At 39.8% G+C, this 26045-nt stretch overlaps 1 protein-coding gene across 1 annotated transcript; it reads left to right on the forward strand.

Annotated features, from left to right (window-relative positions):
* Positions 1-982: 982 nt before the first annotated feature.
* LOC141492085 (vomeronasal type-2 receptor 1-like) lies at positions 983-25562 on the forward strand. The gene is made up of 7 exons (XM_074192715.1): positions 983-1019; positions 1240-1486; positions 13790-14081; positions 17392-18264; positions 20938-21162; positions 22646-22769; positions 24580-25562. The coding sequence occupies exons 1-7, from the start codon at positions 983-985 to the stop codon at positions 25560-25562; spliced, it is 2781 nt and encodes a 926-aa protein (XP_074048816.1).
* The last annotated feature ends 483 nt before the right edge of the window (positions 25563-26045 follow it).

The raw sequence follows: 26045 nt of genomic DNA on the forward strand, positions 1-26045 counted from the left end.
TGTACCCAAGTGGATATGAGCTTATGAACCAACTGTGTGTGTGCTTAATATCTCTGGTCTCAATTTCCTCATCCATAAAATGGGTAATTGAATTCCTAACACCTCATTCCCTTTGCACATCTATGATTCTATGATTCCATCCATTCACCAATGGCTTACTTGTGAACCAACAAGCAAAAGGAAAGGGGAACTTCATGGGGGAGCTGCCCCTGCTTCCCATGAGAGCTATATCATAGGGTACAAAATAGGGACATCAGGTCACTGTCATTTCTGTGGGGGACAGAAAACTCATTTGGAAATGAACCCAGTAACTCACAGAATAAGAAATCTCTTTGAAGGTGCTAACAATGCTTTGTATCTCCAGGATGGATAAATGTCTCCCTTTCCCCCTTCCATACCATCTAAATTAGAATCAAACTGGTCTTCTTGCTAGTCTCTGTATGAGACATTTCATTTCCCATCTCCAAGGCTTTGAACAGCTTTCTTCTTATCTGGAAGATATTCCCTCCTCACCTCTAACACACCTTGGTAGTCCATCTTCAAGGCTCAGCCACTTCCAAGGCAGGATTTCAGTGGTTATCCCCCCCCCCCCCATATTACTTTGTAGAATTGATTTTTATCTGTATAACTCTCCTGGTAGGATGGGGAGCTCTTTCTATCAAGAAAACAGGGAAGCAAGCAGGAATTTTTTAAGCTCCTCTGCCCAGGAGCTATGATGTATGGCAGAAATCAAAGGATAAAGAAAAATAATCCCTGGCCCCAAGGGTCTTACAATCTAATGGGGATAGAAAACATGTATACATATAGGGTACCAATTTTTTCCTTTCTATTTTCAGCATCTTTCCCAGTGTCTGGTTCATTGTAGGTGCTTAAGAAAGACTTGTGGAATGCATGATTTATTCCTTTTGCAGAGAAAAGATCTGTGAATAATATTGCTGACCAAGACCTGAAGTATGTTTGCCAGGTGCTTTCCTCAATGATAATGAAGGTGCTTATTCCTCCAGCTCCACCTGCTGCAGGTAAGTCCCAGGTTTTCTAATTGATTGAGGCTTGAGCAAAAGTAAAAGCAATTTGATCCTTGGGGGAAATCTCTCACTCTCTCTCTCTCATACACACACACACACACACACACACACACATGCACACACACATACATGCACATGCACACACACTTCCACAGGCTAATGGATAAGGGCCTCATAAGCTCTCATCCATGTTTTAGGCTGTTTTTCCTTCAAGTGGATCTTATAAAAATGGCCCCCACCAAAAAGTCCGCCTTCCCCTCTTTGTTGATTTTCCTCCTGATCACCTGGATGACTGATGGTGAGGAAGAGCCAACCTGCAGACTGTTAGGAAAGTTTGATTTACATGGGTATGTGGAATCCACAAACCACGCATTAGTTTTAGGAGGAATGTTTCCCATTCATTCTCGGACCATTCCAGTTGATGAGTCTATTTTGGAGCCAGTATCAGACAAATGTGAAGGGTAAGTTCTGGTTAATGGGGGGGGGGGGGGTGGGGCAGAGGAATGTGGTGAAGTAGAAATTCAGGAGAATTGGGTTTCATCCATGATTTATCCTGTTGGAGATGGGGGCAGGAATCATTGGAAAATACCTTGGATCACTCTGGGGCCAATTTCTTTTCTGTACAAAAGGATTAGACTGTTTAATCTTTAAGAATCCTTCCATTCCAGGGTTCTTAGATCATTCAGAGGGAAAATGTTTGGGTTTGCCTACTATAGATGTCATTCAGACATCCAGGTCTATGACAAAGCATCTTTTAGGCAAACTTCTCCAGTCAACCTCATAGAAAAACTTTATGGGGGCTCTGGTTCATTTTAAATTTCATTTTAATGATCCCTAAAGGATTTCATTGATTTTTGGAATGCCTGTCACATCTAGAACTGGACTGTAGGATTTGTGTCTCTTTTATTGTAAGTATGCAAAATATGAGCCATATTTCCATAGAATATAAATTTCATGAATCTTTCCCACTGGAATTTAATATGAGTTTCATGCTTACAAAATATTTCCTTCCTTCTATAGTATTTTTGTAATACATTTGAAACATTTAAAAGGGATAAATAAAATGGAATTTTTGCTTTGTAAGAGTAACTCTATACATAATTTATCTTGCTTATTTCCTTGTTGACCTATATTTTTCTTCCCACTTCCCACTTCCCACATTCAGGCAAGGGGAAAGAGATGACAAGAGAAATACAAGTGACTCTCAAAATTATGGGGGGCATGAATCCCCTTTAGAGAATGTTCAAAATAAAACTATTATCATTGTAAAATTAAGCTGTTTTAATTTTCTAATATGGTAAATATCAATAGATATAACTCACATAAACAAAAGCTTGTGAGTGTAGAAGGACCCTGAGACCAAAAAGTTTGATGAAGAAAACCAGTCTGATGCATCCAGAGTTTGTTCACTGCTTCTCACCATAGTGTAAGTTTTAAATTCTTCAGAATCTCAAGGCAGTCTGAACCCAACACTGAGATCTCATTGTTAGAATAAAGTATAGTACAGGCAAATGAGTGGGGACCACTACACTCTTCTTTCTAAGGAAAAAAAATCCTAACAATTAGAACTTTCCAGAAGTAGAACAGATTCCCTCACAAGAAAGAGCAAACTGGAGGTTTATAAGCAAAGACTAAATGAGTTCTTGTTGGGTGTGTCCTAGAAAGGATTTTTTTCTTCCTTTCTTCCTTTCTATTTATCTCTTTCTTTCATTTTTTCTTTCTTTCCATCCTTCCCTCTTTTATTTTCTTTCTTCCTTCTTTTCTTTCTTTCCTTTCTTCTTTCCTTTCTTTCTTTCTTTCTTTCTTTCTTTCTTTCTTTCTTTCTTTCTTTCTTTTTCTTTCTTTCTTCATTCAATCATGTATTTATTTGGTTTATTTATTCACTCATTTATTCATTTATTTATTCATCAATCTCTTTATTTATGTTTATATCTATTGGATTAGATGGTCATTGAAACTCCTCTCCCAGTTCTGAAATTTTGTGATTCATATTCCACTGCCCAGAAGGGCAAAGAATCCTGACACCCAGGTCAAATTGGCAAATTTGGTTGGGGGAGGAGTGCTCTACAGAAGACATTCACTCCCCATCCCCCATACTGGTTTCAGTTCTATTAGCAATCCCTGGGAGGAGGCAAAACAGAATGAAGCAGCCAGTGGCAAATTTACTGGTGCAGTAGGATAGAGGTGGCACCATTGGAGTGCTTTGTGGTATGAAGTAGGTGGGGTTAGGGATGGCCCCCTTGGTGGATCACCAAAGGAAGGGCATGTGAAGGGCCCCTTGAATATGGGCACACCAAGGCAAAACCCTGGCAGGAGATTTTAAAGAGTTTTCTTAAGAGTAAAGTTAGAGAACAAGCAAATGTAGATTTTGCTTTTTGATAAAGAAATCTAGTTTGTTTTCTGAGCTATAAAATGCGGACAAGTACAGAATGCTATTCATGAGAGCATTTATCAATTTTTTTTTAGGTTTTTGCTAGGCAATAGGGTTAAGTGGCTTGCCCAAGGCCACACAGCTAGGTAATTATTAAGTGTCTGAGACTGGATTTGAACCCAGGTACTCCTGACTCTGACTGCAGGGCCAGTGCTTTATCCACTGCGCCACCTAGCTGCCCCTCCTGAGAGCATTTATGCAGGAATAAGTTTTCATCTTCAATGGATATCACGATGTGAAGGCTTTGACCTTCTCAAACTTTTTGACCTTTTCTTCCTTTTAAAGAATCCCTACAACTTCCTCATATCAGATTCTACTACTGCCCCACCCCCTGCTTAATGCAAAAATAACAAACACTAGAATACCCAAAGGAGAAGAATATTACTATTGCAACGATATATTTTTTTTCAGGAGAAGTGATGCTAAAAGGTCTATTTTTCCTTTATTTTTAAAAGTTGAGAGTGGATGACATGACCAACGCCATAGCAAAAGCATTAGAGTGATTGGAATTTGGGACATAGCACACTCTTAGATTGTAAACTCTAGATGAGAAGGTGCCCATATTTTATTGAGGCCTGTATTTTCCTCAGAGCCTTGCATGACTATGCTGACACCCCAGTTTCTCCTATATCCTCCTAGGTTCCTAGGAACAACACTACCTCGTTATCCGTTGTGGCTTCTACAGCAAAAAGCTGACACAGATTTCCTAGGGCTGTGTCCTAAGGGAGTTAAATCCACACCAAACCTGTTGGCAATAGGCAGGGAGGTAGAAGGGGAATCCAGTCTTTTTTCACTTTCCCATCCATGGGGTCAGTGACCTTCAAAGTAAGCAAGTGTTTGATTAAAGGTCTAAAAGGAGGATCCTGAATTGACCTCCTCGGAGGAGAAAGTAAAACCTCATGGATTTGGTCTGTCCATCATCCTACCCTCTGATTCTTTACTAGGACTGCAGAAGAAGGGAGGGGGTCAGTTAGAAGGAACCCAAGGGGAAGCTGTCCTGGGGATACAAGCATTTGAAGGCAAAGTTTTAGGGGTAAACTGAAGAGGCCCAGAAGGGAATGAAGGATGAAAGGGTTAATAAGTGGCTTAATAGGTCATCATTCTGATGTGAATCAATTTATTCTGTACTTACTGGGCCAAGTCATGCCAAGATCTATCCTTTATTTTCAAGGAGCTTATACTCTAATTGGGGGAAACAAGATATAAAGTTCAGTTTTAGGGTACATGGAAAGACCTCTGGTTCCCAGACTATGCCTTGCCTGGAATGAGCCCTCACTTCATCTCTTCCCTAGTCTTGTTTCCAGGACCTTCTTAAATATTACCTTTCACATAAGGACCAGCTTGTTTCCTTCTCCTTTTCTGCTCCCACAGTCCTTTTCACCATAGAAATCACTTGTATTTATTTGATTTACTTATCTCAGTTTGTGTTCTTTCCCTAAGAGAAAGTGAGTTCCTTAAGGGCAAGGACAGTTCAATGTTTTTGTTGTTGTGTTTTCCTTACTGTTTTCCAGGGCAGTGACTGGCATATATTAAATGCTTGCTGAATGAACTAATGAGCTTATCTAGGGATAGGAATATTTATACTCTTGACTTTTATAGGATCCTGGTGAAGGTCATTCACTTATTCATTCATCATTTATTTATTTATTCATCCATTCATTTATTTATTTTTTCATTTGATCCTTCATTTAAGAAAGGTTTATTAAGCATCTACAATGTGCAGAGAAATCTAACTGTCTGAGACACAAAGTTTAGTTGTGATCCTTAACCAAATGAAGTAATAGAAATAAGGTTCTTTGAGTGCAGGATGTTTTTTATTTTTTGCCTTTCTTTGTATCCCTGGCACTTTGCACAATGCCTAATACATAGTGGTTACTTAATAAATGCTTGAGATTGCTTTTGCTCACAAATATAAAGTGACTTTATCAAGATCCATAGCAATGAAGAATTGTAATGGTTATTATTAAGATAATTTTCACCAATAGAGCTCTCTACCTGCTTTCCTACCAATGTGTCCTGAATTATGCAGTTTTGTTCCTGTTCCTGCTCTCCAGGGGAATCCCTCCTTCTAGTCTGAATAAATACTATACTGGAAAGGAACAAAGTAGAACATGATTCTGCTGAAGGTTCAACGGGGTACTAAGATTCAATCTAATTGCTAGCTTTTTTTTTTTTGAATTTGGCTTTGTATTTGATGACGTGAGCCCAATGTTATCCCTGGTTTCTGAGAAGGAAGGAAGACCATTCCAATGCAGTCAGGATATTCTAATTCTAAGAGCACCTGAGTTTGGAGGGATTCATTCTTTTTTTTTTTTTTTAATAAAGATTTTATTTATTTTGAGTTTTACAATTTTTCCCCCAATCTTACTCCCCCCCCACAGAAGTCAGTTTGTCAGTCTTTACATTGTTTTCATGTTGTACATTGATCCAAATTGAGTGTGATGAGAGAGAAATCATATCCTTAAGGAAGAAACATTAGCAAGATCAGACAATAAGATATCCGTTTTTTTCTAAATTAAAGGGAATATTCCTTGAACTCTGTTCAAACTCCACACTTCTTTCTCTGGATACAGATAGTATTCTCCACTGCAGAGAGCCCCGAATTGTCTCTGATTGTTGCACTGATGGTATGAAGGAGTCCATCAAGGTTGATCATTGCCCCAGTGTTTTTCTGGTTCTGCTCATCTCACTCAGCATCAGTTCATGCAAATCGGAGGGATTTATTCTTATCAGCATTGCAAAGGAAAACTGTAACCCTGCTGCTGACACTTGTGATCCTTTAGGATTTACCCCAGAAAACACAGGGGTAGCCCTGTGGAATCTATGTCAACTTTGTGCTGGAGAAACCCCAACAGATAGCAAGGGGGTGCTTCTCCTAGGGACCTGAGAGGGCATAGGAGAAATTGAGGTGTTGGCATAATCATGAGACACTGAAGGAAATACAAGGTTCTATAAAAAAAATGGGCAGTTCCTCTTCTGAAATTCAGTCTAGAAAGGTGCTATATCCCATACTGAGAATGGTGCTGCTGTGTTTTTGCCTTGGGACGCATTCTGTTTTTATTAAAGTTCACTTGGGTGGCATTAGGTCCATCCATCCAGTTTGTCATCTAACACTCTGGATGAATCATATGTGCCAATTAATCCCAATGTGTGCCCTCCTTAACCTCAGTATAAGTGCCAGGAGGTAGTTAGTTGTATTTTTCTCCTTTCCAATGTTCCTCTTGCTTCTTACTCCCAAGAAAGAGAACCCTCCATGTTGGACAGACTGTTTGATGGATGATGGACTCTGAATAAGAGATGGTGCTGACCTTTTCTGGTTGGGGATCACTGCTAATGTTTCAATGTCTCAATGACAGAGTAGCTGTCAAAGAAAGGTAGCTTTGGGTGTGACTTGCTATAGACTGAACCTCCAGAGAAGAGGATAAGCAATTTAAATGAAAATGCAACTGCCCACCCATGTGAATTTGACCATGACAGGTTTTATAGCTCCTTGTTATTACTTTTACTTGGTAAAATGTTGTTTTTAACCCTACTCCATCTGACTCAAATTATGAGAAGAGTTTTCATTATTTGCCTTGTCCAGGATAGTCCCAGGGGTAAAGCAGATATTCTAGGGCTCAAACTTTTGATAGTGAAAAGAAATGAGCCCTCATATGGACCTTGTTGGGTAGGAAGGGAGCCCTCAGAGGGAATATTCTTGCCACCATGAGTGTTTGGTCTGTCAGAAATGACTCTGTAAGGCATATCACCATAATCATGGAGGGGAGATATGTGTTTAAAGAAATGTTTTTCTTTGGAATGATTCATTCCCAGGACTGTTAGACTTGAGATGAATATCTATCCTCAGTAAGCTTACAATTAGTAGTTGGGAGTGGGTGAAAAGAGAAGTAAATAACAAAATATATGCATCAAGATTTTTGGAAGGATGACTATTTGCAGCTGGAAGGATCAGGAAAGGTCTCTTGATGGAGGTGCCAATTGAACTGATTCATGAAGTAAGCCAGGTACCTCAAGAGTCAGAGGTGAGGAAGGAATGGATTCCAGGCATGGAAGATGACCTGTGCAAGCCACAGAGGTAGGAAACACAAGGTATAAAACAAGGTCAATTTGGTTGGAATGTAAGATGGGGGAGTTATAATATGAAATCAATCTAGACAGATAAACTGAACTGAGATTCTTTAAATCCCAAACAGAAAAATTTGTATTTTGTCCAACAATTAAGACCAAAATGGTATGTGGAGTCAACAGCTAACTGTATACAAATGTGGAATATTAATCAGATCCAATGAATTTTAGTTTGACTTGCATCTGAGATGGACTTTAGAGCGGTTTTAAAGTTTCCAGTCCATCTGTAATATTCTTACAAATCGTCCTAAAGTTTTCTAGAGTCTCTCCTTTGAACATTTTTACTGCATAATAGTGTTTTATTACATCAATTTAATTTGCTGGGCTATATAATGTTTGTAATTCATTTTTGAGGAAGACCATGGCATCAGGGAGGTGATGCCATGACAAGCACAAGAATTGGATTCTAGTGAGCAGGGGTTGAGCTAAGTCCCCAGCCTCACTTTCTCTTCCAGAACCATCTGGGTCCAGTGACCAAATAAGGATCAGGATGACTGGAGATGGCCCTGGATGCAAGGCAGTCAGGGTTAAGGGACTTGCCCAGGATCACACAGCTAGTAAGTGCCCAGTGTCTGAAGCCAGATTCAAACTCCTGTCCTGCAGACTTCAAGACCAGTGCTTTATCCACTGCACCACCTAGCTTTCCCAGCTATAAAACTGATGTTCTTGGGTATCCATCTGACCATCCCCTTTTACTCCTCAATAAATCCCATAGGCTCCCTGCTACCTCCGGAAATGTCTGTTAGATCTTAAAAACTTATCATAACCTAGTGCTTCCCAGTCTTAGACTTTATTGCTCTCCGCAAATTCTATTAATCAATGACACTGACTTCCCTGCTATTTATTTCATAAAGGCACTCTACTTCCAAACTTCTCTGGCTGTGTATCATGTCTGGAAGGCTTTCCTTCCTCATCTCCCACTCTTGGCCTCTTTGTCTTCCTTTATATCCCCCAGAAAAACCTTCCCTTCTATAAGATGCCTTTAGCTATGCTAATCAATAAATATGGAAAATGTATTAAGCACTTACTGTGTTCAAAGGGTCAAAGGAAGACAAAATACAGTGTCCCTGCCCTCCAGGAGCTGACAGTCTAATGAGGGAGGCACCATGCAAAAAACAATGTACAAAAGAGATCTAAACAGACTAAACTGGAGATAATCCCAGAGGGAAAGCACCAAGATTAAGGAGGATTTGGAAAGGTTTAATCTTCCTGCCTTGCCTCTGACACTCTCCCTGATGTATCTGGCCTAGAGTTGGTTAACAAACAGAGATTGTTGTTTGAATATTGTTTTCTATATCAGACTGGGAGCTCCTGAGAGCCTAGAGAGGGGAGAGGAATTGGTCTTCTCTTTGTTTTTCCATTGGCCAGGACCTAGAAAATATATGATAAATGTTATTGACTTGGTGATTTCTGATTTCAAAAAAGAAATGGATAGCCCAATAATTCTTTACCCAGAATTAGAGCATCCTGTGTGTGAATTATCCTGGAAGCTGCAGAGATGCAAATTGAGACTTGATGAAAAGAAAAGCATTCTGACTTGGAGTTAGTCCAGAGTGCCATGGCCTGTCTGGAGCTTGGTGGGTAGGGCTCTGTCATGGAGGTGGATGCTGAATGCTTCTTGTCAGATCTGCTACGTTCCTGCAGGTGTTCAGCCAGGTGACCTTGGAGATCTCTCTGAAATTCTGGGGATGTGACGTTTCCACAGACAACCAGGTCCTTGCACTTATGTATCCTGTTCTTTGACTGCTCAAATTTTATTTTCTTCTGGCAAAGCCATTTCAGAGGACTCAGGGCAACCAGGAAGTGACCCAGAAATCCTAATCACTGCTTTTTATTTCATTGCAGTAAGAAACCACTAATATGAAAATTCCTTCCACCAAGGCAATAAGCGACTCATTCATGATTTACAGGCTTCGAGTTTTGCCAGAGGGGAGAGAATCTGCAAAAATAATTCTTCAGAGAATTTGAGGAAGAGTAAAAGGAAAGTCTTTAGGAGCAGAGACATAAACGGAGTCTTGGTGGAAGTGAGGGATCCAAGAGATCAAGGCGAAGAGAGATCATGGTGGACAGCTTATACAAAAGCATAGAGAGAGGAACTGGAATCTTGGGTCTGAGCAAACAGACCAGTTTGTCTAGATAACTGAGGATCAGTTGTGATGGGACAGATTGTGAAGGACTTTGGATGCAAAACTGAGATTCTTGAGGTGGGAGTGATATGGTCTCACTTTTGCTCCAGGAAGATTATTTTAGCACTTGAATCCACATAGGCAGATGAATCGTAGAGTCAGAGAGAGTCATGAGATCTTTAGGTTCATGTTTGGCTCCATGATGCAGAAGACCGAAGTGGGAGCCCTGGAATCTAATTTTTTTTGGAGACCATAGAATGACATCGTTTGATGAAGTTTCTTTTTTTAAGTCACTCTGAAAGGCAGCACAGGGAACACTTACTAAAGTCCTAAGAATTTGCAGGTCAAAGTAGCAATAACAGAGAGGCAGCAGGGTATAATGGATGGAGGACCAGTACAACCTGGGTTCACGTCTTTCCCCCAGCCCATCCTGGCTCTGTGATTCTGGGTAAATTACTTACCTCCTCAGGGTTGTGGGTAATTCTCTATGACTGTACATTGTGTAGTGGTACCAACCTGTATTAATAGATGGACTTAGCTCAACCAGAAGTTTCCTATACCGATAAAACATTGACCTTGTCCCTACATTTTAAAAGTAACAAGAGCCACCTTTCCTGCTATCCTCTTCTGAGGCTAGATGGGAGTTAGCCTGGGTTCTCCAAGATCATCTCAATAGAATACAAAGTTTGTCAGGACCAACTAAGCTGGAGGTGTTTCGAGTCTGAGGCCTGTGACTAACTATGTGTCTGTTATTCAAGGGTTGACTGAACTAAGTTCAAAGGCTGGTCTCAGGGTGATGAATTTTTCAGCCCTAGTAACTCATGGAGATCATCTTACTACAGCAGCTGTAATCTGTATCTGTGAATAGTATGTATCTTGATTAAATCACAGATCCTTAACATATCGAATCAATAATAATTAATCAATCAGCCCAATAATCATGTCTTTTCTTTTTCTTTTTCTTCTTTTGTCTGTGCCAAGAATGTTTTCCATGAGCTTACAGAGGATGTGCTGACATCTTGTTTTTACTGGCTACATTAAGTATTTCTTTTATCTCCCTGCATAATAGTTTTTGGAGCACTATGAATATAAAGAAATAATATCAGTTTGGCACCCTGTTCCAGGACTGTTTCCAGTCAAACCTCCTCAAAAGGATGAGTTACAAAATGATGATGATGATGATGATGATGGTGATGATTCACTATCATGTGCTAACATTAATAGAGCATTTTTATCCTTGAACTTAGGTTCAAACACTGCCCTCTGACCCAATGACTGATGACTCAATAGGTCACTCAACCCTTCCATGTCTCAGGAAGCTTCAAAGCATGTGCTGATCTGTACTTCTAGAAAATATTCCTTACTCAGAGTTCCTTACGCCAAAGAAGTCATTACTTGTTGAGCCATTTTAGTCAGGTCCAACTTTTCGCAACCCCATTTGGAAATTTCCTTGGTGAAGATATTAAGTGGTTTGCCATTTTCTTCCCTGCCTCATTTTACAAATGAGGAAATTGAGGCAAATAGAGCAAAGTAACTTGTCCAGTATCACACAACTACTAAGTGTCAGAGGTGGGATTTGTGTCAAAATGGGAGAAAAGTGCTGCTGCCATCTGGATGCATCTTTGGTTTTATGGTCCCTTCTTTCTCTGTTTTACAAACTGTCCGTGATGTAGCTGCCTAGTATCACCTCTCTGGTACCTTGGGACTCGGCCCTTTTCCTTCTTCCTTGATCTTCTCTGAAAGTTTAGCTGTATGGTGAGAACCCATCAGACTCCTTTGCATAAGATCCCACCCTTCTCTTAACGATATCCCAATGCTCTTTCCTCTGAGCTGCTCAAGATTTTGGGAAGCATGATTGAAGATGAATCTAGAAATTCAAGGTCATTATGACATCATAGATATAGAAGGAGTTTAAATGTCATTGAGTTCAATTTTTTCTTTTTTTTTATAAATGAGGAAACTGAGGCCAGATGAAATGAAGTGACGTGCCGAAGGGCATCCAGGTAGCACAATTAGAATTTGAACTTGGGTCCTGTGCCTCCAATTTCAAAATTTTTCCCATTATATTTTGTTCCCATGGTTTCTTCAATGGTCTTGACATAAAGAATTATGAATGTAGCTTTAATGCTGTTAAAAATCTTGTTAATTGTGGAAGGCTGTTTGCTCCTGAGATGTAAACTGACCCCTGTTGATTGTATCCTGTCTCCCCAACCCTGTTGTTTGTATCTTGTTCCTCAGTTTCCCCTTCACCTAACCTAGATGCTGACATGTTGAAATTGGGGATTGAGCACCATGGAATGGGAAGGCCAGTATGTAGCTTACCGTTGGAAGATGTCTGGCCCAAGATGGAAGACAACTCCCTTGCCCAATCTATCACAGAAGAGCAATTAACAGGGAGCAATACCACCTCTTTTCTTCTTTCCTTCTTCTTTGATTCATGTAGGATGGGCTTTTCTCACATTCTTTCTTAGGTCACAAGGAGCATCATGGGCCTCCCTCCTGCCATGTGGCCAGACTAAGCCAAGATGCATGGCTGCATGTCCTTATCTCTCTCTCTCTCTCTCTCTCTCTCTCTCTCACTTTCTCTCAAAATTTCCCTAGCCTATTCTTTTTTAACCTAGTCTATTCTTAAGGTGGTTCCTGCTCTTCTAGTAGTTTTAACCTGCATATTTGTAATAATTTGTTACAATATAATATAATATATAATATAATCCTGAGCATCCCAGAGAACTTGAATCTTTTCATCCTTTCAGTGGCCCTTGATTTCTTGGTTACCCCAAATTCTATCTTTAATTGGTGACCCCCAAATCCCAATGGCAATGGACTCTCTTCTTTTTGCTGTGGTCTGAAGACCAATGTGCTCAGGATCCCTCTCATTCCTGTCTATGTCTTTTCTCCAATTCTGATTTGAGGGATCATGTTGGGGGGGGGTCAACTAGTTGCTCTAGGACTCTTTTGTCTTTGACTTCCCTTGGATGTCTTGAGTGAAGCCATGGATCTCCTTTCAAAGGAACCAAGAAAGAATCTATTTCTTTCTGTAATGACTGGCTACTTTGAGAACCCTTAAGTATTAAGGACAATTTCCTAATAAAAAGGCAACTTTGGGCCAGAGAGGAAGCAAGGAGTTGGTGTGGGTAGCTATGCTGGGTAACTCAAAGCTAGTAGGGAGCTTCTAGACATGCAGACAGCAAACCAGCTGACCCTCTTGGATAAGAAGGGTTTCCTCTAATGTGTAGACCTGGGACAATACTTCAATCACTCCACCCTGAGTCAGAGCTCTGTTTCTGGGGATTTGACAATCGTGCTTTTTTGACATTATGAGAAACACTGTGGGGTATTTCCTCTAATAGGACCACCATGAGCAATAATAAATAGCTTTCTAAAATCTGACATATATAATGAAGGAGCCAACAGATGGGTGAGACAGCACTTAGGAAATTGAATTCTACAAACCTTTATGAAAGACCTACTATGAGTGAGAACCTACATTACATTGATCCTCCACAATGTAATTTTCCTGAAGTGCGACTCTAACCACATAATTCCTCTTAATAAACTCCAGTAGTTCCCTATTGACTCCTGGATCATATATGAATTCTCTTTGGCATTTAAATCCCTTTACAGCCTCCAATAGAATTAAAGCTCCCTGAGGGCAAAGATTGGATCATTTCTATCTTTGTATTTAGCTTTGCATGTCTGTGCAACCTTGCATATCTCTGCAACTTTTACCTAGCAGAATATCTGGAACATAGTAGGCATTTAATAAATCCTTAATTGATTTTTTGGGGGGAGGGGAGAAGACTTGATTTGTGATTTACTGGAACAGAGAACTCCCGGTAAGATGACTCCCTTTACCTATATAGATCAACACCATTTCTCCATTTATAATTTTAGAGTTCCCTGGAGTAATGAAAAATTAAGTGATTTACCCATACAGTTAGCATCGGAGGCAGGACTTGATCCGAGATCTTCCTGCCCGAGGTTGACTGTCTGGCTGCTATACAAGGCTGTATCTTGGACTGGGAGGTGGTAATTGTTGGGAATTGGAAGACAAACTTTTGGTCTCTATCTTTCCTTTTCAGGTTTTACTTCCGAGGTTTCCGCTGGACCAAAACCATGATACATACAATCAATGAGATCAATCAAAGGAAAGATATTCTGCCTAATATCACCTTGGGTTACCAGATTTTTGACACTTGCTACAGCATTTCCAAGTCCATGGAGGGAACGTTGTCATTCCTGACAGGGCAGGATGAACACAAACCCAACTTTCGGTGCAGTTCTGGTGCCCCTCTGGCTGGGGTCATTGGAGCGGGAGGGTCTGCCTTATCTGTGGCTACTTCCAGGCTCCTGGGCCTATATTACTTACCTCAGGTAACTCAAACAGTTTGATGCAGACTGAGACATAAGAAAAGAAGAGCAAGTTATGTTTGAGGAAGACATTGACAAATATTTACTTTTCAACAGGGAAATTGGAAAGGTTGGGGCAATATTGTTCTGCCTCCCCCTTGGGTACTTGGGTGAAATTAATTCTGAGGCAGGTAACTGATGCAATGGTTTCAAATCTGATCTCATATTGGGCAAGTAAAATTTAATTGTCTTAATACTGGATGCAAAAAAACAATTTTATAAGTACAAGATGGCAGAACTATTGCTAAACAGAATTTCTACAGATCTGGGAATTTCTTTTTTTTTTTTAGGTTTTTTTTTTCCCCCCGCAAGACAATGGGGTTAAGTGGCTTGCCCAAGGCCACACAGCTAGGTAATTATTAAGTGTCTGAGACCAGATTTGAACCCAGGTACTCCTGATTCCAAGGCCAGTGCTTTATCCACTATGCCACCTAGCCGCCCCAAGATCTGGGAATTTCAATGAACTACAAGTCCAGTGTGAATTAGCAGTCAATAGTGAGATTTGGCCATCAAGAAAAGGAAGAGATGGTCCTAGTTTATTCTGCTCTGCTCTGATCAGACTAATCTAGCTATGATCTTGATAGTTGGGTAGCTCCAAATGAGAGTCTTCAGTACATAGCACATGGGTATTGCTAGAAGTGGAGGATGGTTAACTCAACAAAGAGAAGATCAAAGGGGTCATCACAGGTTTCTCTAAGTATTTGAAGGGATGTCATGTGGACATGTATCATGTGCCCCCAAGGGCAGAACTAGAAGCTTCAAACTTGAAACTTGTCAAGGAAAAACTACTTATCAATTAGTCTTTCTTCCTCCCCCAATGGAATGGGTTATCTAGGTAAATTGTAGTACATTCATCTCCCTCTTCCTGGAAACATTCAAGCCAAGTCTTGATTATAATTGTTCAATCTGCAAAAAAACCCCAAAACAAATAAAAAAAATGAATGAGTTGGAGTTCTGAGTCAATGGCATTTATTAAAAGATCCATGGTTCCCTCTAGTGAAGTGAACCTTAGATTTTCCTCCTGATTTGATATGGCCTCTTCTTCCAGGGTCTTATTTTTATAACACTCGATATCAGATTTAATACCTAAATATTCTAGAGAGGTGACCCAAAACACAGAATACCATTGGTTGATACACCTTTGCTTCAAGGGGTCAAAAATGATGCATCAGCTAGAAATGATATGTCAATAGGGGAGTCTTTGGTTAGGTAAAGCATGGGTTATCTCCATTGGCTAAGTGGTCATAAGCTGGATACTTGCCCATGTTGGACAAGAGAGTGTAGTCTAGAGATACAAAAATAAATTGGAGGACTTTTCATGTAACCACTTCTACCATGAGGGACTGCGTCACCGTAACAAAACAAAATAAGAGTGGAGGGCCTCTGCTTAGCTTCCCTTGATTAAGCAAGTGAATTTGCAATCTGTATTTCATAGCTCTGAGGCTTAATATACAGAACTTATATTCCCTACCCCTGTGGAAGCATATCAAACTATTAATACCAATTGGAATAGATCAGGGAAATCATTTCTCACAAGTTTTCATTGAGGGACTTCCTGTCTAAGGACAGAACAGTTTAGGGAGTCTCAGAAATGCCATTGTTTTGCAATCTATGTGGGAGGAGCAAAAGGATGCCCAGAAATAGTCATCACCTTGGTAGAGGCAGACCTTCAGGCAATGTGGTCATATTGGTATCCAGTAATATTGATTCCTGTAACCACTGTCATCCAGGACAATCAGAAGTCATGAGTTTAGAGCTGCAAGACTCAGGCATTGGAGCATTTGATCTGAATCTCTCATCTCATAAATGAGGAGACTAAGGCTAATTACCGAGAATCAGACATCTAAACTGAGCATTTGAGATAGTATTTAAACCCAGTTTATCATGACTTCAAGTCCATTATACAATACTAACTGTCAAAAAAGATTTCTATGTCTAAATTTTGACCTGTGAAAGAAATAGGAAATAGAAATGGGAAATAGAAAGAAATAGGAGTGAGGAAAGGACAAAGCGCACACAGGACGGTTTTATAAATGGATTCCTCTTCACTGGCTAAATTCCTACCTAGCTTTAAAAGCCTAGTTTGAATGCCACACTCTCCAGGAAACCTTCCCTCATTCTCTGGTCAGAAATGATCTTCCCTCTTGGACTTCACTTGTTATCATTGAATTTTAGAGATAGAAGAGACCTGAATGAATATTTCTTGGCTCCGTCCTCCTTCCTTTCCTCCTTCCCCATGAAGAACCATAGACAACTTAACCATGTAGTCATCCAGTCTTTTTTAAAGACCTCATTCTCTCCTGAAGGCCCCAGGCTTCTCATGAGCTGCTCTAATTGGTAGGATGTTTTCTAATGTGAAACCTCTATTGCCACTCATTGCTCCTGGTTCTGCCCTTTGAGTTCAAGTAGGAGAAACTCAGTTCCTCTTGTTTGACAGCCTTTCAGCTATCTGAAGACCATTATTCTACTCCTCTAGGCTAAACATCTTAAATAATTTGCTTTTCTGCTCTTTAACTGCATCTATCATGCATGTAATGTTATAGATGTTAGTTCCCAGTTAGATGGCATGCAATGTATGTCATCAGTTATGTATCAGCGTTTGGTACAAAGTAGGGGCTAAATAAATGTTGGTGAATTGGTTCTTTGCTGAGGATTGGGACTATGTCTTATTTAAACTTTGTATCCCCCCCCGTTTTGTTTTGTTTTTTTAACAAGGCAATAGGGTAAAGTGGCTTGCCCAAGGCCACACAGCTAGGAAATTATTAAGTGTCTGAGACTGGATTTGAACTCAGGTCCTCCTGACTCCAGGGCCGGTGCTCTATCCACTGCACCACCTAGCCGCCCCCCATTTTTAAAACAACACTACACACAATATATAATACTTAAACATTTGCTCCTATTGGCAGCAAAGGAAATTATTTTTCAAGCTTTAATACTGATTTATAAGTATCAATTAACCTGACTGCTGTTGTTTTTGAGAAGTAATCATAACCTAAAGAGAATTTTAATGAGTGTTGTTATCTATAAAGAGGTATGTTAGTAGATTGAAAGATCCTTGAGGGCAAGGATTTGTTTTGGTTTTGTTTTGTATCTAGCATAGTGTCTAGAACAATGTAAACACTTTATATGATATTCTCAAGTTGAATTGAGGGGAAAAAAACATATTTTTCCTCTTTTGTATAGAGATGGAAGAAGGTTAGAACTCCTGATATGCAGGATTTGGGTTAGTTTAAATTCTTTCTTTAATGTTAATGAAATGAATATTCTTTTATAGGTGGGCTATGCTTCCTCCTGCTCGGTTCTTAGTGATAAATACCAGTTTCCATCTTATGTCCGTGTAATGCCAAGTGATAAGAGTCAATCTGCTGCAATGGTGTCACTTATCCAACATTTTGGATGGGTCTGGATAGGCACAATAGCAGCTGATGATGACTATGGGAAATATGGCATAAAAATTTTCAAAGAGAACATTGAGAAGGCTAACCTGTGCATTGCATTCTCGGAAACTATCCCTAAGATCTACTCCAAGGAAAAGATGGAAAATGCTGTTAAGACCATCAAAAGTTCCATAGCCAAGGTTATTGTGCTTTATACCTCAGACATTGACCTCAGCCCCTTTGTGTTAGAAATCCAATACAATAACATAACTGATAGAACATGGATCGCCAGTGAGGCATGGATAACCTCCTCCCTCATTGCAAAGCCTGAATACTTCCCCTTTTTTGGGGGAACCATTGGGTTTGCTGTGCCAAAAGCTGAAATAGCAGGTCTAAAAGAGTTTCTCTATGACATTCATCCTAATAAGGATCCCAATGATGTCATTACAATCGAGTTCTGGCAGACTGCTTTCAATTGTACCTGGCCCAACAGTAGTGTGCCCTATAACTCTGACCACAGGGTCAACATGACTGGACAAGAGAACCGAATCTACTCAATGTCTGATAAACTCTGTACTGGAGAAGAGAAGTTGGAAGACCTGGAAAATACCTATTTAGATGTATCCCAGCTCCGAATAACAAACAATGTGAAAAATGCAGTTTATGTTTTGGCTTATGCTCTGGATGCTATGAGTCATTGTGAAGAGGGAAGAGGACCTTTTATACCAGGGAAGACGTGTGCCTATTTGGATAGCTTTGAACCATGGCAGGTATGAATCGTCATCTTCTTTACTTTAAAGGTACACCAAATCCATTGTCAATCTCTTTGTAAGTTTCCACCTTTTTATATTTTGTTTTGTTTTTAGATTTTTGCAAGGCAAACGGGGTTAAGTGGCTTGCCTAAGGCCACACAGCCAGGTGATTATTATGTGTCTGAGACCAAATTTGAACTCAGGGACTCCTGACTCCAGGGCTGGTGCTCTATCCACTGCGCCACCTAGCTGCCCCTATTGTGTTTTCTTAAGTGAGATGAACCTATCACAAAATTGTTAGAGAAACGCCCAAGGAAGGGAGAAGGGTTAATGGGTAGATGTGAGAGTTCCTTTTGATGGAAAAACCATTTAATGTATGCTCTTTGTTTATAATCCTTTCCCAAATTCAGTTAGAATTTTGTTTTCCAGGTTTTGAATTGCTTTGCTCTTCTCTAGCATATCTGAAGGAAGGAATTATTCTCATATTCATCAATGAAAATTCAAATGGGAGGATGGAATAGAACATTCTATCATGAGGCGGTAGAATTCAAATATAAAAACCTACTCTGATCACCACTAAAATGCTAGCTCATCTATTCTCTATTTATTATCTATTATCTATTTGTTATTCTTCAGTTCATTCAAAATGTTGAAATGATAGGGCTTAGCTGAGATGTATGACAATAGATTTTTGCTATTTTGTGAGTCATTAGTACTCATAACATCCCTTGATTGATTTTGCAAGTAAGCTTGGAATCATAATGAGAAAAACCCTTGGCTGCTATGTCTCTGATTGTTCAAGGAGACCAAGTAGTTTAGAGGAAAGTGTGCTGGATTTGAAATCAGAGGACCTGGGTGGGTTCCTTCTGGGCCTGTCTCTTCTATAAATAAGAAGACTGAACTGTATGAGGCCAAGATTCCCCATTTGTTATCTCTACATCTATGAATCTGTGAAGGACAGATGCTCGTAGGTCTTTAGAAAAACTCTATTCAAACCTAATAATATACTGGGAGAAAATAAAATGGGAGAACTTGGCAGAAATGACTACTTTGGATGAGTTTTCAATTGAACTTTATTTGGGAGTTGAAGGGCATAAATTACCGAGAGCAGAAGGGTATGAGGATGTCTAGAACACCAATAAGTTCTCCCCGTGGTATTCTGAACCACCGTTCGGGGAGTCTTGGCTTAAAAAAAGGCAGTTAAAGAGGTCATCTGCCAGGAGAGAGGTGGAGAAAGATTTCTGTGACCTCAGGTGAGTTGTGATCCAGAAGTGCATGCAAAATGCAGAGGGAAAGCCCTGAAGTTAATGAAATCTATATATTGGGGATCACAAGCCTCCCTGTGTCTTTCATTGTTCCACCATTTTTAGATAGCTACTGCTCTTGACCTATCTCTCCCTCCTTAATCCCTTCATAACTTGGTCTCAGGAAAGGACCAAATCTCCATAATTTCCACCTTAGTGTGACTACAAGGAAATGTCTTAAGTCTCATGATATTCTTATAGATAAGTTAGAGCTATGGACTAGATAATAGAACAATGAGAAGAATTGGAAACTGGCTGGATGCCTGGACCCAGATGGGTCCAGGGAGGGCTCTGGTGGGATTCCTCAGAGATCTATACTTGGTCCTACGTTTGCTGGTTGAAAATGTAATTAGTGATGACACAGATAGCATACATGTTCACCTAACCCACAAAAAGCCCAAAGATGGGATCATATAGCTACTAAATATCTGAGACTGGATTTTAACTTGGGAAGTTGGGTGTTCTTGATTCCAGTCCACTCTCCAGTGCACTACTTAGCTGTCCCAAGGTTTATAAGAGTCTTGTAACTTTTTCTCTTGCTCCAAAGTCCATAAAATCCGAAGATGGCTAATACACTGATTGACAAGAGACAGGATCCAGGAGATGACTTAAAAAGGGGAGGGGACAATACCTATTCTTCAAGTATTTGAAGAATTGCAGAATTGAAGGTTAGGCTTATTCTGCTCAGCTTCAAAGGGATCAGACAAACCAGTTATGCCAAATTACGCAAGAATTTTTTAAATTAATATTTTAAAATATTTTCTAAATGATATTACTAGCATTTTTTCCTATTGATGCAAATATATTTTAATACAAATTATTCCAAGGTCATTTGAGACTTTTCTTTAAGGTAAGGTGTATTCATCATACTCTATAAACATTGCATGAATATATATATATAGTTTAGCCCTTTGAGGAAGTTGAATTCTGATTCTTCTCAAGCTTCAGGAAAAGTGTGTTAGGAATCAAATGGGGGTGATTAGGGGCTCTCCCTGGTCTTCTACTCTGCTAATAGACAAGACTGTTATTATGCAGTTATTGTGTACGCCCATATCCTACAATTCCACATAAGAATTTCACTATAATATACAAGAGTACTCCATAGTACCTGGTATTGGGAAGTAATGCAATTCTCGTTTTTCTCTTGCTTCAGAGTCCATAAAGAGAATTTTGCCATTCATCTCCATACATCCATAATGATAATATGCCTTCTTCTTCTTTTCAATATGAAAGATCTAAAATGATTAAGGGGGAAGGAGATATCCAAGTCCCTAAATAGTTTTATGGGTTCAAAATATGTTTTGATTTTTAAGTTTTAATCATAAAATTATGATTCCTAAAGCATAAGAATTTTGACAAGTTTCTGTTTCTGTTGCTTGGTTTCTAGTTAATGTACTACCTGAAAACACTTACATTTACAACCCATGATGGTATCACTTTGAATATTGATGAAAATGGAGATGTGACTGGATATTATGACGTCTTGAACTGGCAGCTAAGGGATGATGGGAAGATAGATTTTGTGAAGATTGGAATATATAAATTCACATTATCCAAATTTGAGTTGGTGATGAATAATGTTTCCTTATACTGGAATACTGAAACATCAGAGGTTAGTAGCCTAGGACTATTATTTTGTAGATCTAGATAATGAAATTTCACTTCAAATACTATTACGGTTTCTCTCCAACTTATGACTGTTGTTGAGTTGTATCAGTCATGTCTAATTCTTTGTGACTCTATTTGGGTTTTCTTGGCAGTCATACTGGAGTGGTTGCCATTTCCTTTTGGTCATTTTTCACATGAGGAAATGGAGGCAAACATACAGCTAATAAGTATCTGGGACTAGATTTTTGCCTTAGGAAGATGAGTGTTCTTGATTCCAGTCCACTCTCCAGTGCACTCCTTAGCTGCCCCAAAGTTTGTAAGAGTCTTATAACATGTTTGCCTTTTGATAGGGATTCATCTTTTTCCCCCAAGATCTAGTCCCCAAACTAATGAATCCTCTTCTCATTGAGGGGGAGGGGGTTTGAAGGTGGCTGGGAAGAAACTACCACACCAAATTTGCAGCTTGGTATAAAGCTCTAAACCTGAACCACATACACATTTGATGAAGATATTTGTCTTTCATTCTCGAAGACCATGACATCAGGGAGGTGGTGTCATGACAAGCACAAAGACATCTGGGACCAGTGGTCACATATGGATCAGGACAATTGGAGATGGCCCTGGATGCAGGGCAATCAGGGAAAAGTGACTTGCTCAAGGTCACATAGCTAGTGTCAAGTATCTGAGGCTGGATTCAAACTCTCATCCTCCTTTCTCCAAGGCCAGTACTCTATCCACTGCACTACCTAGCTTCCCCTTTATTCACATATACATCATTTACATATATATATATATATATATGTGTGTGTGTGTGTGTGTGTGTGTGTGTGTGTAGGGGGGTGGGGGAGGTGGATATATAAATACATGTGTATATGTATATATATGTATGTATGTATGTATGTATTATTATTCCTTTCTCTTATAGTGGAATTGTTGCCAGAGAAAGTGGTATTTCCAATGAAGATTGAGAGCTGCTGAAAGTGAAAGAATTCACTACTAACCCTGGAGTTGACAATATACCTAGGGTTCAATCTTGCTCATGATTTATATCTTTCCAAAAGATAGAAAAAAAGTGAAAGACTTAAGTAACTAGCACCCAGAAAAGAAATAATGGTTTTTCAGCCTGGTGAGGATGAGGCAAATATTGAGCTGGATAAGATCGGCTGTCGTTCCACTTTCATGAGATTCTTTTACATATCATTGAAAGGTGACAGACACATAAACAGTTTATGTTAGTGAAGGATGGTTGGAGTTGTGTTCATCTTTTTTTCTTCTCTGTCCCAGAGGACCCACGAGACAGAGTTGTTGGCAAGATTCCGTGTATGGTTTTCCATTTCTGATCTTTTCTAGACTTAACTCTTGGCCTAGGGAAGTGGGAGAGGAGTTGGGAGGGAGGTGTAGTATTCCCGACTAGGATTTGGTTCTATCATCCCAGTTTCAGTCTCATTAATATTGTCCAATAAAAACCCATGTCTTGTTCTCTTTAGATTCCCAAGTCAGTGTGCACCGATGTTTGTAAACCTGGAACCAGGAAGGGGATTCGCCAGGGGGAGCCAATATGCTGTTTCGACTGTATCCCTTGTGCTGATGGTCATGTGTCCCGTCAGCCAGGTAGAGTGACACTACCCTTTACCTTTTGTGAAACAGACGGTTGGGTGAATTTGGTTTTTGTAATAGGGAGATTTTTTTAAGGTAATAATCATGGTTAAATGAGTTTTTCCCTATTGTATTTCTTTTCTGAATATTTCAGTATGGGTTTTTTTCCTGGGTCTGTGATGTGAGATGAAATTTTTAAACAAAGTCATTGAATTAGTTCCATAATTAAAGCATTTTGAATGATACCTATAGTGAATTTATGCCAGATTCCTCTGTGGCAAACACAGACACTTCTCATCAAATGTTTTAATTTGTTTCATGGAAAGGGAATATTTATCAGAACAAATGATACACAGGGCCATTACCATCCCTGGAACAATATTATAAAGGGAAGAGGTAAAAAAACAACCCACAACCCAGAGTTCTATTGATAAGTCATTTCCTGTCAGAATTCAGAGTGAGACAAGCAATTTTGAATTTGGTATATGTGAACTTACTCTGCTTGTTTAGGATTATGTTGTTGTTTTGTTTTTGCAAGGCAATGGGATTAAGTGACTAGCCTACCCAGCTGGTATTAAGAGTCTGAGCTTGGATTTGAACTCAGGTCTTCTTGAATCCATGGCCAGGGCTCTATTCTCTGTGCCACCTAGCTGCCCCATATATACCTATTTGTTCCAAAGCTCATGAGAGGGGGGATCAAAAGGGGATGTGAGAGGTAGCAATGGTGTTAGGAGAAACCTTAGAAGAATCAGCCAAAATGTATAAAGTATTTAACCTATATCAAGTGACTTTCTCAATGGGGGGGGGCAGTTGGGTGAGAAGAAAGGAGAGAATTTGGAACTCAAGAGTTTGAAAGTAAATGTTGAAACTTGTTTTTGCATGTAACTGGGCAGGGGGAATAAATGAATGAAGGAATGAACAATAAAGTAAAATAAAAAATATTAAGTACCTACTATGAGTCAAGGACTCTATTAGACCCTGGGGGATGCAAATACAAAGAACTCTCTACCATTTCAGTTCTGTATGACCTCAGACAAGTCAATTAACCTCTTTGAGCTTCAGTCTTGTCATCTGTGCCTTCCTATTGCATCCTGGATCCAATAAAACCTGCCCTCTTAAATATTGACTGTTGTTGCTGTTATTTGTCCTTTGTTTTTTAAAAGGACCATAGCATCATGGAAATGATGCCATGACATGCGAGTGAATTGGATTTAAGTGCTGTGCAAAGTCACCAACCTCACTTTCACCTCCAAACCATCTGGATTTAGTGGCCAGATATGGACCAAGACAACTGGAGATGGCCCAGAATGCTGGCCTTTAATGATGTGGCTCCAACTTAAATCCTTTCTAGCCTTAGTACATATTATATCCCTTCGTGCCCTTTGTGGTTCACTAAACTAGTCTGTCTGTTAGTCCTCTTACACAGTGTTCATCTCTCATCTCCATACTTTTTCTCAGTCACTCCCCAGACCTTGAATATACTTTCTTTTCCCCTTTCCCTTAGAATCCCTTTAATTTTCCTTCAGGGTTCACCTTCATAAGGTTTTTCTTGCAACCCTAGTTGCCAGTACCTCCTCATAAAAATGAAAACACACACACACACACACACACACACACACACACACACACACACACACATTCATGCTTTCCCACTACTTGTTAGCAAACCCCTAACCTATATGGGTCTCAGTTTCTCATCTGTAAAATGAAATAATTAATCAAGATAACCCCTAAGATTTCTAATTATTTCCTTGTTGTACAAAGAAAATAGGATTTTCTCGCTGCTCCAAAGACTTCCATTTTTTTCCTACTGTTTGTTTTTCAGGTGCAAGGGAATGCTCTAAATGTGATGAAGATTACTGGTCTAATGCTGCCAAGGATGAGTGTGTCCTGAAAGAGGTGGAATTCCTGGCTTATGATGAAGCCTTAGGCTTTACCCTTGTGACTCTGTCCATCTTTGGGGCTTTGGTAGTCCTGGCTGTCACAATTGTGTATGTGATTTATAGGAAAACTCCACTGGCCAGAGCCAATGATTGGGAGTTAAGTTTTCTTCTCCAACTTTCTCTCATCATCACACTTCTTACTTCTCTCCTCTTTATTGGCAAACCCTACAATTGGTCTTGTAGGGCCCGCCAGGTGACACTGGCTATGGGCTTTTCTCTTTGTCTCTCTTGCATTTTGGCTAAAACCATTGCTTTATTTTTATCCTACAGAGCATCCAAATCAAAAGTCAGATTTATATCTATCCAGCCTGTTTATCAAAAGGTAATCGTCTTCATTTCAGTTCTCATTGAGTCAGGTCTTTGCACAGCCTATTTGTTGATAACACCCCCGAAGGTGTACAAAAACATGGAGTCCCAAAACATTAAGATCATTCTGGAATGTAACGAGGGGTCCATCGAGTTCTTATGCTCTGTATTTGGATTTGACATCTTTCTGGCCCTGCTCAGCTTCCTAAGCACCTTTGCTGCCCGCAAGCTACCCGATAATTACAATGAGGCAAAGTGCATCACCTTCGGGATGCTGGTGTTCTTCATCGTCTGGATCTCTTTTGTCCCTGCTTACTTAAGCACCAAGGGCAAGTTCAAAGTAGCTGTGGAAATCTTTGCTATCCTGGCTTCAAGCATCGGTTTGCTCGGCTGTGTATTTGCTCCCAAGTGCTACATTATCCTCATTCGGCCCCAGAGAAACACAGATGAGATAGTTGGTGGAAAGATCCCTCCCACCGACAGGAGCATTCAACTGACATCAGCCTCAGTTAGCAGTGAAATGAATGTGACGGTTTCGACAGTTGTACTTGATGACTAGGTTAGGACAGAATCATGCTTCAAAATTGCAATCATGATAAGCTTTTACCCCTCTTGTTCTTGCTGCTGGAAATTGGATGTTTCCGTCTCATTGCTTTTGGCTACTTTAGGGGAAAATAGTGATTTGGGCTTTGGTGAGCTAATTTTCACCCAGAACCAGAATATTCATCCAGGCAAGGGAAGTAGCATCCCCTCCCCCAAGAATCCCAAAGGCTGATATTTGATTATTTTGGACTTGGTGTTTTCTGGTGAGGAAATGAGTTGGTGGAAGGGATATACAGCTGGAGCAAATTGGAGTATAGGATGTTCAAAATGGTGGGAAATCACAAATTGTGTTTTGTAGGATTTAATTTTGATGATTAGTTTCAAGGTCCGAAGTGTTTTAAATGACCTCTGTAACCACAATCATTTGCAAATGTCTCTTGGTGAATCTTGTAAACATTCATTTTATTGTTATTGGCTCCTATCCAGCAACCACCATTAA

This window comes from Macrotis lagotis, chromosome 6, assembly GCF_037893015.1.
Source record: "Macrotis lagotis isolate mMagLag1 chromosome 6, bilby.v1.9.chrom.fasta, whole genome shotgun sequence".
In the NCBI taxonomy this organism is placed as follows: Eukaryota; Metazoa; Chordata; class Mammalia; order Peramelemorphia; family Peramelidae; genus Macrotis; species Macrotis lagotis.

Coding starts and splice junctions, on each gene's coding strand:
- LOC141492085 (XM_074192715.1), top strand. CDS start 983: ATGAAGGTGCTTATTCCTCCAGCTCCACCTGCTGCAG. Junction 21,163..22,645: donor GGAATACTGAAACATCAGAG/GTTAGTAGCCTA, acceptor TGTTCTCTTTAG/ATTCCCAAGTCAGTGTGCAC. Junction 22,770..24,579: donor TCATGTGTCCCGTCAGCCAG/GTAGAGTGACAC, acceptor TTTGTTTTTCAG/GTGCAAGGGAATGCTCTAAA.